General features: G+C 40.5%; 1 protein-coding gene across 3 annotated transcripts in view; it reads left to right on the top strand.

Annotated features, from left to right (window-relative positions):
- The window catches only part of LOC140319000 (glycerol kinase-like), a 48522-nt gene that overhangs the window by 14675 nt on the left and 18724 nt on the right, over positions 1–15123 (top strand). For all 3 annotated transcript variants that reach the window (XR_011917935.1, XM_072396511.1, XM_072396510.1), the window contains exons 3-8: positions 5508–5614; positions 5779–5856; positions 10170–10249; positions 10494–10631; positions 10717–10826; positions 11253–11319. Coding sequence is in view for 2 of the 3 variants with exons in the window: in XM_072396511.1 (XP_072252612.1) it covers positions 5508–5614; positions 5779–5856; positions 10170–10249; positions 10494–10631; positions 10717–10826; positions 11253–11319 (580 nt within the window). In the remaining variant the exon portion in view is untranslated. The remainder of the gene's footprint in view (positions 1–5507; positions 5615–5778; positions 5857–10169; positions 10250–10493; positions 10632–10716; positions 10827–11252; positions 11320–15123) is intronic.

Here is a 15123-nt window from a genome sequence, read left to right as displayed (position 1 = left end):
TAACTGCGTTTTAAATCCCCCTTTTCACTTTATTTTAATGGCATCAAAAGTCCAGCTTTTATTTCTTTGAATGATCAACAAGCTGGCAGGGCTAATGCATACTGAAGCGTAGTTTATTCTTCTCCATCAAGTCGACGGCGTAGCTACTGCGTCAACGTGGACCCCTACGCCGTAGCCTGACATGCATCTCCAAAAAAATTCTAACTATGCATCAAGTTGACGCGGGGCTGTGCTTGGTCCACTCAGAACGTAATTTCCGGCAGTTGCTTTTTCCGGTCTTACTGGCTGTATACGGCGAAGAAGCTTCTCAAATCTGACCGTTGACATTCGCAGGTATCGAAAGTGCATTTGTTCATCCAGGTCCCTCAGTGGGTGAACCAGTGTTCTAAATTCACCCATTCCCATCCTCGACCAGTTTAGTGGTCGTACAGACCACCTCTGCAAATGTCTTCTCTGTCGCCTGCGCTTCAACATTTTTAAAAATATTTTTATTAAATTTTTTCAAAACACAAAACATACAGAACTGCTCAGACACGACAGAAAAGGGAAAAAAACAACAGAATGGGCATGTGGGTACAGTAAATAGAAAATAATTCATAAAATAAAATAAATGACAGTGGGCACATTATCCATCCCACTCCCCTCCACCTCAATCCCCCGCATCAAGACCACTTAAGACAAAGTCACAAAGACAGGCCGGGCTGATCTGGGAAATCCATGAAGTAAGAAGGATGACAGCATGGGCCCGATATGCTGCTATTATATCTATATATATATATTATATCTATTTTGGAGTGAAGCACGCACGTGATGTATTCAATAGGAATGCAGTCCATCACAATGTTGTGCCATGACTTTTTTGTTGGAGCAACACTCTTGTTCCAGAAGGATAGAATGTTTTTTCTGGCAGCAAAAGTCAGTACTTTGAAAAGTCTCCCATGTTTACTGTCAGTGATCCGACCAGCCGGGAGACCAAGTATCAGGCACATAGGGTCCATCCGTATTGGGACACCAAAGATAGCAGTCAGTTCAATCACAATACTAGACCAATATCTTTGTAATTTCACACGTGACCAGAGGCAGTGAACATAATTACCAGTCTCAGAGGCGCACTTCCAGCAAAGCAGGGAAATATTGGCATCCATTTTGTTTTTGACAATAGTTATGACAACTGTATGGATTTGGTGCGGATATACACAGAAATATTCATGGCCTGAGACCAGACTTCCTGCCAGTCAGCATCATCTATAGCAACGCCTAGATCTTTCTCCCAAGCTTGCTTGGTGTTTTGTGAAGTGAGAGGAGAATTAGAGTTCAGAGACAGGGCCTTCTCCACACATGGAGTGGTGTTATTAGTCATTAAGGTGGTGTCTTTAACTATGAAAACTCTTATTTGTAAATATCTGTAGAAGTCACCTTGATTGAATAAACCAAATTGTTGTTGCAACTGCTGAAATGATAGTAAAATCTGGCCTTTAAATAGATCATATTTTCTTCAGCCCTTTGGCGCTCCACACTTTGAAGCCCTGATCCCTACAGCCTGGCAGGAAATCCAGGTTATCAGGAATGGGAGTGAGAGGAGACGATAACTGAGCCCAGCCTTCTATAGAGTGAATGGATCTCCAGGCTCTGATGGTACTAAGAGTGACAGGGTTAGAACATAGTTTTTAAAACCAAATCAGGATCTTTCATAAACAATAGATTCAACAAGGAACACTTTGACCGAGAGGATTCAATATCGTGCCAAATCGAGGCCGGAGCACAGTTGTGCCAGCTTGCAATCGCCCGTAGGTGTGATGCCAGTTGGTAAAATCTAAGATTTGGTACATCTAACCCTCCATCACAACCTGTCATTTGAAGTTTTATCATCTTAAGAGGGGACTTCCTTTTGCTCCAAATGAAGGAGCTTAGCCAGCCTTCAAGCACCTTAATAACCATGTTAGATAACAAGATAGGGACAATTCGCAGTGGGTTCAGCAATCTCGGCAGGACGTTCATCTTCATAAGAGCAACCCTACCTAGCCAGGAAAAAGGGAGAGGGCCCAGCGGTCCAAGTCTGCCCTTGTAGCATCCAGGGGGGGGGGAATTGGACTTAAACATCTGACCAAAAGTGTGTGTTACATGCACTCCTAAATAAATAAAACCAGTGGGAGACCAGCGGAACAGGAAGGACTCAGCCATATCTGGAACACATGTTAACAACCCCAGTGGCATGGCCTCGTATTTTGCAAAGATAATTTTATATCCTGAAATGACGCTGAATGATGAAATAACCTCAATCAAGCAGGGAACAGAAGTTTGGGGTTGTGATAAATGTATCAAAATGTCATCCGCATGTAAAGTAATTTTGTGTTCCTTTTCACCAACGAAAATACTGGAAATTAAAGTGTTTTGCCTTACTGCTTGGGCCAGCGGCTCAATAGCAATATTAAAGAGCAGGGGACTAAGGAGGTCACCCTGCCTACCCTGGAGGAGGAAGTTATCAGATATCAGTCCGTTAGTCAAAACTGCTGCCGTATGAGTATTATATAGAACCCTAATCCAATTCACAAAATTGTCGCCTAGGCCAAATTTCTTCAGAGCGTAGAATAAATACGACCACTCAACCTGTCAAAAGCGTTCTCGGCATCGAGAGACAGCACAAGGGCCGGGTCCCTGTCGTCCTGAGTTATGTTGATGTTAAGGAGCCTCCTCATGTTATCACAGGAGTTCAGGCCCTGAACAAAACCTGTTTGATCTTCCTTGACAATATAGGACAGAACCTTCTCCAGGCGTTAGGCCAAAATTTTGGAGAGCAATTTTTGGTCGGAGTTAAGTAAGGCTATCAGCCTGTAAGAGACGCAGATGTCCGGACATTTTCCTTTTTTAATGATGAGAGAGATGTTGGCCTCCCTAAGGGATTGAGGTAGGATCCCATTTTCAAATTAATGATTGAGCATAGACAACAGAGGGTCTAAAAGAATACCACTAAACTCCTTATAAAACTCACAGCCAAACCCATCAGGCCCTGGGGCCTTACCAGACAGCATAGATTTCATAGCAAATAGCACTTCCTCTCTAGTAATTGGGGCATTTAGTTGTAATTTTTGATCATCTGTAGCTTTAGGCAGTCTGAAATCCACAAAAAAACCAACGCATAAGGAACAAGGCATTGTCAAGCTATTCAGAACTATATAGGTAAAATGATGCAAAGTTTTTATTAATAGTTCTAGGATCAAATGATCTGACACCATTAGAATCAATAAAAGGGACTATTTTGAGAATTCATCCTCTTCTTAGCAAGATTAGCAAGATATCTGCAAGGTTTGCCCCCAAACTCATATAGTTTCTGCCTGCCAAATTTAAGGGACTGTTCAGAGTCCTGAATGAGAAAGGTATTCAGTGCAGTACGCACGTGTTACAGCTCCTATATAGATATATGATTTTTCTCCAGTTCAGCTAACTGAGAAGTTTATGCTGTTCATTCTTCCCTTGTCTCTTGGATGCAACAATAGACATAATCAGCCCATGAGAGTATATCTTACACGTCTTCCAGAGGATAGAGGAATTATCTGTGGATGGTAAGTTTATAGAATAAAAAATCTTAAATTCTGAAGTAAAGTAGGAGATAAACTTGTTGTCTTTGAGAAGGTATGGTTGAAATGTCCAGCACCGTGACAATGCCCTGTCCTCAGCGAGAGAATACACCAAATAAAGGGGGGCGGGGTTATCTGTATCTGTAATGTTACCTATAGAGCATGATAAAGCAAGAGACACCTTGGAGGAGGGGACAAAAATGTAATTCTGGTGTAGCTTTTATGTGGGGCCGGAAAAAAGTGAACTCTGAATCGATAGGGTGAAGCTGTCTCCACATATAGCAATAATCAATATCCTCACATATATCAGTGAACACCCTTGCTCGATTAGAAGGGGGAGAAATATCAGATGGAAGTGTGTCAAGAGCGGGATTAAGGTGACAATTCAAATCTCCTCCCACAAAAGAGTCTCCTGAAGCCTGTTCCATAAAAACTGCAAAAGCCTTCGAGAGAAAATCAGGGAAGTAAACTGGGGGACAATATAGATTCATGAATGTTACCTCTTTACCTAGAGAGTTGCTGGGAAAAGCATAGCAGACAGCTCCCTCGCTCTCGTAGCCGGTGTGTATGCCTTGCGTTTCTTCATCACTGTCGAGGCGAAATCGCTGTAAAAAGAGACCTTGGATCCGTCGTAGGTTAAGTTGCCGCGCTGGCTCGCCGCCTCCATGACTCTCAGCTTGTCTCTGAACACATGAAATCATAGCAGCAGCGACCTGGGTCTCCTGTTCGGGTCTAGTTTCGGTGTGAGGGAGTGGTGGGCTCTCTCCAGCTTTATGCAGCCGGCTTTAGTGGGCGGATGCGGGATAGCCAAGACACTTTAAAAAAGACCATACCTTCCGCCAATACCTACCTTTTCCAGCGCCACAATCCTTGGCTCTTGTGCTTTACATCTACTAGTAGCCTAGCCTCTGCCTCATCTTGCCGCTCACTAGCGGCCTGGATCGCCGTAGCATGCTTGTGGATAGTCTCGGCCAGAGGACCGAATTTCTCATCAATAACATTAATAATGTTGGAGGTCATTACGTTCAGAGCTTTAGTAAGGGCAGGGTCAAGCCCATCTGCGGTATCAGACTCAGCCAGGTCGCCATCTTGTATGTCGTCGCCGGCTTCAGACGGGACGTCTTTTTATCTTTATTACCTCTGGTTCTTCCTATCTTGTAGAAAGACTGTGGCCAAAGTTTTCCAAGGACATAACCTATTATGTTCATAACAAAAATATCTTATAGCGCCCGGTTGTTATCAGGATAATGAGAAAATTAGCATTGAATGGCACAGAGCTATTTATTCATAGTCTTGTCTTAAGTATTTTTTCATAATCTTGTTTATTTCTCATAGTCTTGTTAATTCCCAGTTTGGTATTTTTGAGATCTGGCACTGTTTGCCTTTTGTTCTTGCTCCTCTTTTTGTTAATAAACCTTGTTACTTTTGAAAGAACTGCATCTGGGTCCTACCAACGATCCCTGACCGATCCATTTTCTATACCGTCAATCCGTTAATCGGGTAGCGGGTGGGCTGGAGCCTATCCAAGCCTAGCCAGCAGTCATCGGGCGAAAGGCGGGGTACACCCTGGACAGGTCGCCAGTCCATGCAATATAAACATTTGTTCTTCAATATTGATGAGCTCCAACTGCAAATACAGCTGCTCCACCTTGGTTGCCATTGTTTACTGTTGTTAACTGTGACCGGAAGAAAAAGTAAGGATTCGGCTATAACCCCTGAAACCACACAAACACACAGCCACACCCCCCTTGCACCATGTTGAATTGCAGAGCAACGCGTTCCCTTGACGCAGAACTTTGAATGCTCAATGACGGCGTCTCGCCTACGCCGTCGATGTGATGGAGAAGCATAAACTAGGCTGTAGCCTGACGTGCACCTCCAAAAAAGATGTGTGTTTACATGTTATGGGGCTTTTATGTGTGTCTGAGTCAGATGGGTGGAGGTGGATCCAAGTGAAATAATGCAGTCTATCTATGAATGCATGGAGAGGACATGCGAGAAACTGTGCCAGCTCAACACTGAAGTCTCCAACATAAAAGGTGGGGCATTCATGGTGTGCATGCTGATTCACAGGTTGGAATACTAAACTATGCTTGGATATGTGCTAATTTAATTTTAAGGTGACTAATAATTACAGTTGGAGAGCATTGTGTAGGAATACAAGTGGTGTTTTTTTTGCATTTAATTTCTGGTCCTCTTCTAGCTGTTGGTGTGACCAATCAGCGAGAGACAACTCTGGTTTGGGACAAAGAGACTGGAGACCCACTCTGCAATGCAATTGGTCAGTGGAATACATTTCAAACTAATTATCTTTACTACATTTTGTTTGGTTACAATTAAATCCAATTCAGTTTTATTTATTTGCGCCAATTCACAAATGTCATTTCAAGGCTATTCTAATCAAATCAATCAATCAAGCCGATAACAATCCAATTCAATGTAAATCAATTATAATCCAATAAAATTAAATGAATTAAATGATAAATTAGTCCATTCCATACAAAGTCTATTAAAAAAAGTTGCCAAGCTAAGGAAGCAGATTGCATTGAAATTTCTCTTTGATTCAATCCCCTGGGCTGAGCATACACAAGGTGACCCTGGTAAGAAAAAACAACCTTTTATTAGGAAGAAACCTCTGGCAGAACCAGACTGCGGAAGAGTGCCCGTCTACCTCAACTCGCTGAAGTTGAGTGGACAGGAAAGAGTCCAGTGGCGGTGTGTTTTACACCACTGCATCTGATGCTTTGCATTGGACTGGTGATGAATGGCTTGGATGCAGCTGCTTGGCCATGGAAACCCATTCCATGAAGCACTGCACACTGTTCTTGAGCTAATCAGAAGGCCACATGAACTTTGAAGGTCTGTAGCGATGGACTGTAGAAAGTTGAAAACCTCTGTGCACATAGTGCCTTAGCATCCGCTGATATTCTCTGTCATTTTACGTCGCCTACCACTTCGTGGCTGAGTTGCTGTCATTCCCAATCGCTTCCACTTTGCTATAATACCACTGACAGTTGACTGTGGGATATTTAGTAGCGAGGAAATCAAGGTATCATGAAGGGCTAGTGTACCTAGGAGGAAGAGCAGTTGTCTGCCAGCTGGGAGGTCGGTGGTTCAACTGCCAGCTACCCTGGACCACAGGTCAAAGTGTCCTTGGGCAAAACACTGAACCCATGTTGTCTTTAATGCATCCATTAACAGAGAAACACAGAGAAGAAAGAAAGAGATGGTTTAATTCAAAGCAGCTATTTTGAACAATGGCCTGGAATTATATGGGCTCACATTTTACTTCAAGATTCAGGGAGAAATGGTTTGCCACTGGATAAGCCCAACATGAAGCAAATTCTGTAAGTGTCAGTGCTTTGATAATCACATTGGCTGAAAGAGGACACATGTACCTACATTTTGATGGATAATTGTATATGAAAGTTAAATGATGTGGAAGTAGGAAGAAGCTGTTTGAAAAGTTTTTGAATTTTAGAAGCAGCTGCAAATTTATCAGTGTATCACACGACCCTTTGATCTCTCCACTCTCTGAAATATATTGGAGAATCCTGAAGGAGCAAAATTTTTCATATCTTTTAGACTGTGATATTTCAACATTGGCTGAAGATTTAAAAAAGCTGAATCATTCAGTAATAGCTGAATGTCTTGTGGCCCATTAAAAGTTTGAATTTTGTTTCTAGCTGAAAGTATGCTGAAGTAGTTAGGTTTGAAAGGCTTGAAAGAGCTGAACATTTCTTAAGGATCTGAAGCTGTTTACATTAATTTAAATTGTGGGTAAAATTTGCATAAAAAGCTTAATATTTAAAAAATGATAAGTCGAAAATACCAAAAGTCATAGCATAAATATCGTGAATGAGCTTGAATGTTTTGATATATAAATTGTTGAATTTTCTGAGCGGATATGGAAGTAGTTAAGTGCCGAAAAATGTATGGAAAATGTAATATTGAATTTAAAAAACAGGAATGCTATAGTGGGAATGCTGAATCAGCATTCTCACAAAAATTCAGCAAACCACATTTAATGGTTTTATGTTATTGTTTAGTTGCATTTTTTGTCTTAACTTTTATGAGCTTTTTGGGATTTGGTCCTCTTGAGTTAATCAATTGCTGTATGTTAAATTTGGGTGGTCAGTGAGCAGACAGCCATTTTGGGGTTTTGGGGATGTAGCAGTGGGTGGGAATAGTGGTCAGATTTGGCAGCGGTCCTGAGAAAATTATGGAGTCCGTAAAGTTTTTTTCCCGAGTCCCACACTGATACAACATTAATTTTAGTGAACTCCAATTGGCATGAATGGGTGTCATTACTGCCGATGTGAATAACAATTCTACAAATCTCTCTGTATCTAGCCAGCAGTTTCAAATAGGATTCTACTTTACTCACTCTGGCCCCATGAATGCCATGAATGCCACAATTCGGACAATACAGCAGCAAATTTCCAGGGTTTTTTTCTCAGGGGATGATAATCATGGCTGCAAACATTCATGATGACAATTTATCATGATATCAAGAGAGAACTTGAAAATAAACACATTTATTCATACTTAGTAATCTTTGTTTGAATAAGTGAATAAGTGTTTGAATTGTTTTTTAATCTTTTTTGTAATTTAAAGGATTTTTATTTCTATAAGCTGAGACCAAATGACACTCAACCCTAAGGAGACACCAATTAACATGGATGATTTTGGACGGTGGGAGGAAGCCTGAGTACCTGGAGAGAACACACACACGAGGAGAACATGCAAACTCCACACAGAAAGGCCCCAACCGGGAGTTGAAACTGGAACCCTCTCGCTGTGATGTGACGGTGCTAATCACCACACCACCGTGCCTTTTTAAACTTACCAAATAAGATAACTCTATAATCCTGAAACCCCACTTTTCATAACTTGGTTGGTCCTAGTGTAAGGTGACCAGACGTCCCTGATTTCCGGGGACAGTCCCCGTTTTGGGTGACCTGTCCCTGGTCAAAGCTGTCCCCGAAAATGTCCCCGATTTTGACACTGAATGGGGGGAAATGCGCGCAGACTCAAACACCAGTTATTACAGTAGCCATTTAACGCATCGCCAGAGAAGACGTCGTATAAAGTACAGACGCAGCAGCGTCAACAACAACAATCAGAGGCGGCAAAAAGTAAAGAAAAGGAGACCAGCAGCCAGGATAAATGGTATGTTTTGTATTAACTTATTTATTTTGTGTGAACTGGCAGTAGACTTGGCTGTGAGTGTGTGTGAAGTGATGTAACGTTAAAGTAAGTATGATTGTTTATCTGAATTGAAGACCTAGCGTAACGTTATAAAAGTCAGTGAACATTAACATTAGCACGAGATTACCAGGTGATAACACGTTTTTCTCATGTTTTCCTCTGCTCTTTTTCTATCCAGGCTCCTGAGGTGGAGGTGGATGAATGTCACCCCTTTTTTTTTGATTGCCACCTTTTGTGTCTTAAATATCAGTTCAAACTTCTGATAAAAAAAATCCATCTTAACTTATATTGATATATTTGTCTTCCTCAGTAGACGGTATGTGATGTCACCCATTTGTTTGATTACAACCTTTTGTGTAATAAAAGCTGATTAAAATACATGAAAAAGTACTGTTTCTTATTTAATCATTATAATATTTAATGAGTTTTCACCGGTGCATTGAAAATATCCCCGATTTTCATTTCAGAAATCTGGTCGCCTTATCCTAGTGTCCCTTATTATGTTCTTTCCTACGTCACCATTCCAGCAGTGACCTTGTGCTTGTGTGCTTACAAGACGATTGTAGAATTTATTTAGATAAATATTTAATTCCAGAAATAAGGTCTAGATTTAAAAATACCGGAGTTCTCCTTTAAGACTCAAGTCTCAGTCTCATATTATGCGAGTGGATAAAGTTGGTCGGTCGGCATAAACCTATCTGTGTGTGCCAAACATTTTGACATGGACTGCTTCCACAATTTGGGTCAGTACAATGCAGGACTGGCAGCAAAACTTTTCCTAAAAGAGGGATCGATACCGACCATCCGTGGGGAATGGACAGACGATATAAGTGTGCTTTGTGTTTTCCATGTCCGATTACCACGAGCTAATGCTAACCGCTAGTTCATGCAGGTACAAACTATGCTGAAATTAATTATTTTTACAGCAGGTTGTGTTTTATTAGAGCACATACATTCTCATTGACTCTGGCTCAAACACATGTGGTTGCAACGGCGTGTAGGCAGCCATGACCTGTGCTCGTGCTCAACTGTTGTCATAGCAGCCTGACGCTGAATGTTGGGCAGAAGAGGGGGGCAGAGTGAGCAGCTGCAGCGACAGGAAAATTGACTGCCTCAGCGCTCGAGTGCAACAGACAATTTACAGACAGGGCTGCTGTGCTTGATCCATGACGAATTTGAGCAAATGATTTCACAGACATGTCATCAAGGTGCCTGGGACCTGTGTGAACTGGTGGAAAAGGAGTATAATTATAATTAAATATAAAAGTCTGCTTTGCAAATACACTATTTGATTATATTATTAATTGTTCTGTGTATAGTATGAAGTATATTTCTCATAAAACTGATCAAGATGTTTTAAATTCTTCTCTGCGTTCTTTGTAGTTTGGCTGGACGTGCGCACACAGTCAACAGTAGAGAAACTCATTAACAAAGCTCCAGGCAGAAACAAGAACCACCTTAAGGTGAGGGTTAATGGACGAGAGACACATTATATACAGGTGATGCTACAGTTTGAATTACAAGTTTGCAAGATTCTCTGTTTTGAAGGAAAGCATGAAGCAAATGACAACATTGGGTGGATCGCTCTCTCTGTAATTTTCTGATATTATGTTGCATATCATTGTGTATATTTATTCTTTTTTATATGTACTTTGTATGTTTCAAACAAATGCTCTAATCTGGGTCTTTAACTTTTAACATCTCCAGTACAAGACAGGACTCCCAATCAGCACCTACTTCAGTGCAGTAAAACTGCGTTGGCTGCTAGACAATGTGGATGAGGTACATGAGGCAGTGTTAACAGAGCGAGCCATGTTTGGCACCGTGGACTCCTGGATCATCTGGGTAAGACCTGTATGAAAACATCTTCTCTGTACTCTCATTAAAAAGCCTAATATTGATCTTTTTTCTTTTTCTTTTATTTCCTCAGTGTCTGACAGGTGGCAAGAACGGAGGGGTCCACTGTACTGACGTGTCAAACGCCAGTCGCACCATGCTCTTTAACATCCATACCATGAACTGGGATCCTGAACTATGCAGGTAAGCAAACATAATTACTCACACATGGACAATTAGGCATTTGTTTAGCATACAATCTGCTACATTTAATGCATTTATTGGGACAGGTCAGTTAAAACCCACTGGCTTTCTTTCACATCCATAAATGAACACATGACTTGTAATTTTAACGTGTGGTTTCAAGTGTAACCATTTCCTTGTTTCTCCCTGTGCTTTAGGTGCAAGTAATTTAACCTAACATTACAACAGATCATGTAATGCAAACAACTACAGGTCCATGGTTCCTGCTGTTTGTGTGCCAGTGTATGTTTGTGTGCAAACAAGTTGTGTATTGACACAAGTTCAGCTTCAAGTTTTAGGTTAAGTTCCCATTATCAAAAAAGTACAAGAGGAGTCAGGCAAGTTTATAACAAGTTTATTCTGACTGACTCCTTGTGCTTCTTCCAGATACTTTGATATTCCAATGAAAATCCTGCCCAAAGTCAGAAGTTCTTCTGAAATATATGGCTTGATGGTGAGTTCTTACCAAGTTCAGAACTTGCTGCGTTTGTGTTCGTTAAATTTTTTTCCTGTTATTGCCTAGTTTGATGTAGACATGTTATCTGCCCCACTGTTCTTTTCAGCTTATTCGAGAGCTAAAGAGATGGAAATGTTTAAATTTTTTATAGAGTCAATCAATCAGCATCTATAAAATATAAACCTACTTAAAGGATTCCCCAAGGCTCAATTTTTGGTCAGATTCTTTTTAATATTTACATTCTGCTCCCGAGGGATGTCATTAGGAGACACTGCATAAATTTTCATAGTCACACTAGCTTTTGTATCTCTCCTGGTAACTCTCGCCCTAAATTTTTAACTGCATTTTAAACAGATTTTATATATACATATACATATTAGATTTATATTAACTATATCATAACCCACCTTCAGCCTGTCTTTGTTCTGCTAAGTCTTAATTTCTTCTTTATTTCTTTGTTTATTTCTCTAGTTTTTTTTATTTTAATCTCTGTGCCCTTTGACTAATTGTTTAATTTTTATCGAGTTTTGTTATTGATTCTGTTATGGAAGTTTTTCACGCTTCCTTCCTGATATCTCTGATGAGCAATGAAATAAAGAACTTTTCTTCTTCTACCGGCCGGCTAAGTTTTATTTTTCGTTGCAAGGAAAAGATCAGTCCACACCTGAGTCTGGGTCTGTGGCACAGACGTGTGAATGTGTGCCCCCCCCCGCTACTGAAACCGAAAGTAAACCAGAATTAGTTTCCTGGGTGACCTGGAACATTGAAGGTGTCTGAAAGTTTGACTACTGAAAAGAATTTTGTATTAGTTGGTTGCGTTACCTGCTTGCAGATCCTGAACAAAACGCCATTCTGTTGGTTGATATTTGCCTCTGATTCTTTTGACAGGAAATAAAGGTGTGCGTATTGGAGAATCATTACATGGAAGAATTACTCCCGCTGCCTTAAGAGACTCAAAGAATGGCGGTATACTATTGATGGCTTTTTGTTTCAGTGAATACTGAGCCTTGCAAGGTCTAAAGTCTGATTTTGGAGTGATGATAACAGGTTCACAATCTTTGATGAGGCCTACATCATATTTACAGGCAGCCCAAAGTGTCTTAGGAATTTCTTGTAGGGCTGCGATATGCGTGGATTGATCTTTGGACAAACAAGAAAAAGATTGTGTGGGTGGCAATATGGGTGGTAGGATGGTGTGGCTGTTTTATTCTATTGCTATTCTATTGGTTCTTTGCTGTTTTCATTGCATATGTTAAAGCACTTTGTGCTACATTTTTATGAAAGGTGCTATACAAATAAAGATTGATTGAATGATAAATTACTTGAAAGTTAGTTGGTGTGGTTAAGAACTGCTGGAGTTGGACTTGTTGGATATGTTAATGTTGGTGTCAATTGCCTTCATCAAACCAGTTAACTACTTATTATTACCTATAAACGGTATTGATCCTGTTTAAATGTTTGGCTTTCATGCTTCTGTACTCTACTGTGCAACTGAATGCAGATACTATGAGATGTTTTCAATAAGTTAACATGTTACAGAAGTGGGCTGCACGGTGGTGTGGTGGTTATCACTGTTGCTTAACAGCAAGAGGGTTCTTGGTTTGAATCCTGGCTGGGACCTTTTTGTGTAGAGTTTGCATGTGCTCTCTATGCATGCGTGGGTACTCTCCTGTTACTCTGGCTTGCTTCCACCGTCCAATAACATGCATGTTAGGTTAACTAGTGACTCAAAATTGTAGCTTGGAGCGAGTGTTAGTGTGCACGATTGTTTGTTTTGTTTGTCTCTGTGACCCATTGATTGACTGGCAACCTGTCCAGAGTGTATCTTGTGTCTTGCCTAGTAACAGCCGAGATAGACTCCAAGCTCCTCTGCAATCCCAAATTAGATTAAGTGGGTATATAAAACTTTACAAAGTATAATAAGAAATGTGTTAGATTAGCAGATAATGTGCTGGCAGATTAGATGATTTCCATCTGAAATACTTTCAATTTAATTTCTACAGGATGGAGAACAGGGTTCAGTATAGCATGCAGCTCCGAAAAGAATGATTCACAGAATCTCTTTATATATTTCTAAGAGGAATAAACATGTCAGTAGTCTGCTTTTAAAAAAGATAAATAAATGCTTTGTCTTCTTCTGAAAAATACAGAAATTTAATTTCAAGTTATAAAAGAATATTTGGTTAACTCTTAATTCAGAGTGTATTGTATAATTCTATAGTCCGTATTATGATGGTAAATGACCTGATGAGCTTCCATGATGTTTTGTTACATTGAACGATGGTAAATAGATCAAGAAGCTGTTCAGTTAGATGAGTCCATATCACAACCAGTTTGATGATTGCAATGTCATCTCAGTGGTCACATTGTAGTGGTCTATTAGTCTGTGCTCATATCTTATCTTTTGACCGCAACATGATCTTTACTGTTGAACCCTTTTATGCAACAGGCCCCTTGTACTGCAGTCCAGAGGCCAGTAGCTTTTTTTTTTGTTTTCCACACTTTTAGGGCGTCTACATGTCCAGAGGTTTTTTGATCATTGGAAGACTCTTCCCATTGCCTTGCAAGTTGCTGCAGATTTTTTGGGGAATATAAATAAATGAATGTAGAAAAATAACCAGCGATAATCCGAGAAGGGAGTCCTTCATGAGGAAACGGTGTTTGTCTCTGTTAGAAAAATTAACTCGCAGACAATGGCATGAAACCAAGAAATCCCTCAGAGGCCTCAGTATTTTACTTGCAAGGGGAGAACAACAAACGAACCTTCTCTCTGCAGATTCACAAGAGTTCTCCAACGAGTGGTTGCCTCCCTTGCTCTGTTATTAGGTGACACACACACATACATACAATCCTCTATGTGCCCAGGTCTGGTATATCTCCTGAGTTTGGAGGCATCTCCTTATTTGGGGAGCTGTAAAGATAACGATCAGTGGGGAGACAACATTCCTTCTTAAAACACAGTTCTCTTTGTCTCCCATCCTTGTGAAATTTTGATATATAAAATAGCCTCTCTGGTTGTGACTTTTATATAATGATAATAAGCAAACTTTTCTGACAGTCTCTGATGGTTTATTATGTCTTAATCTATTTTATATCAGGTAAAAAGCCCTCTGCCCTGACTATGATGACTCTTTGATTACTTAATGTAGTCTGGACAATACTGTGAGGCTTAGTTATACTATGCTAAACATTTAATTTTAATGACAATGAGATTGACAATACAGCCTCTAAATTAGACATAATCTGTCTTTATTTCACCAATGCTTTAAGACGAATGAATGAATGAATGCGTACTATTGCACTGTTAGTTCATAGCTGCAGTGTTGTTATTGGCAATCTGTAGCTATTGGGGGGCTTATAGAGGGCTTTCTACACACTCGTCTACCGGGATGACGTCATCGACGCCCACCGCTGCAGCACAGCTCATTCACTCCGGTAAGGACTTCCTTCGTACTCAAAGTTGACATCCACGTCGTCAAAATCTGATAAATATCATGCCATGTTGCACACAACTATCAGTAGCAAACTACGTGTGAAGTTAGCTGACTGTCATAGAGCGCACAATAAATAAGAATGTGTGGAAGACCCTCTTTAAGTCCCCCGATAGCTGCCAATAACAACAACACAGCATCTATGAGCTAAAAGTGCAATAATACGATAATGCCTTAAGGCTGTATTGTCAATGCTGCCGTTCTCTCCCGTTATATGGATATACGCAGATCTTGAGTAATCTAAATATCTTCCGAAGGACGCAGACTTTCACCAAACTGTTCTCAGTGAGTAGATGAATGTAATTCATGC

The sequence above is a fragment of the Leuresthes tenuis genome, unplaced genomic scaffold (genome assembly GCF_036924035.1).
Source record: "Leuresthes tenuis unplaced genomic scaffold, fLeuTen1.0.hap1 SCAF_12, whole genome shotgun sequence".
NCBI lineage: Eukaryota > Metazoa > Chordata > Actinopteri > Atheriniformes > Atherinopsidae > Leuresthes > Leuresthes tenuis.
The sequence above is the reverse complement of the archived record's forward strand: the minus strand, read 5'-3'. Positions and strand labels throughout refer to the sequence as shown.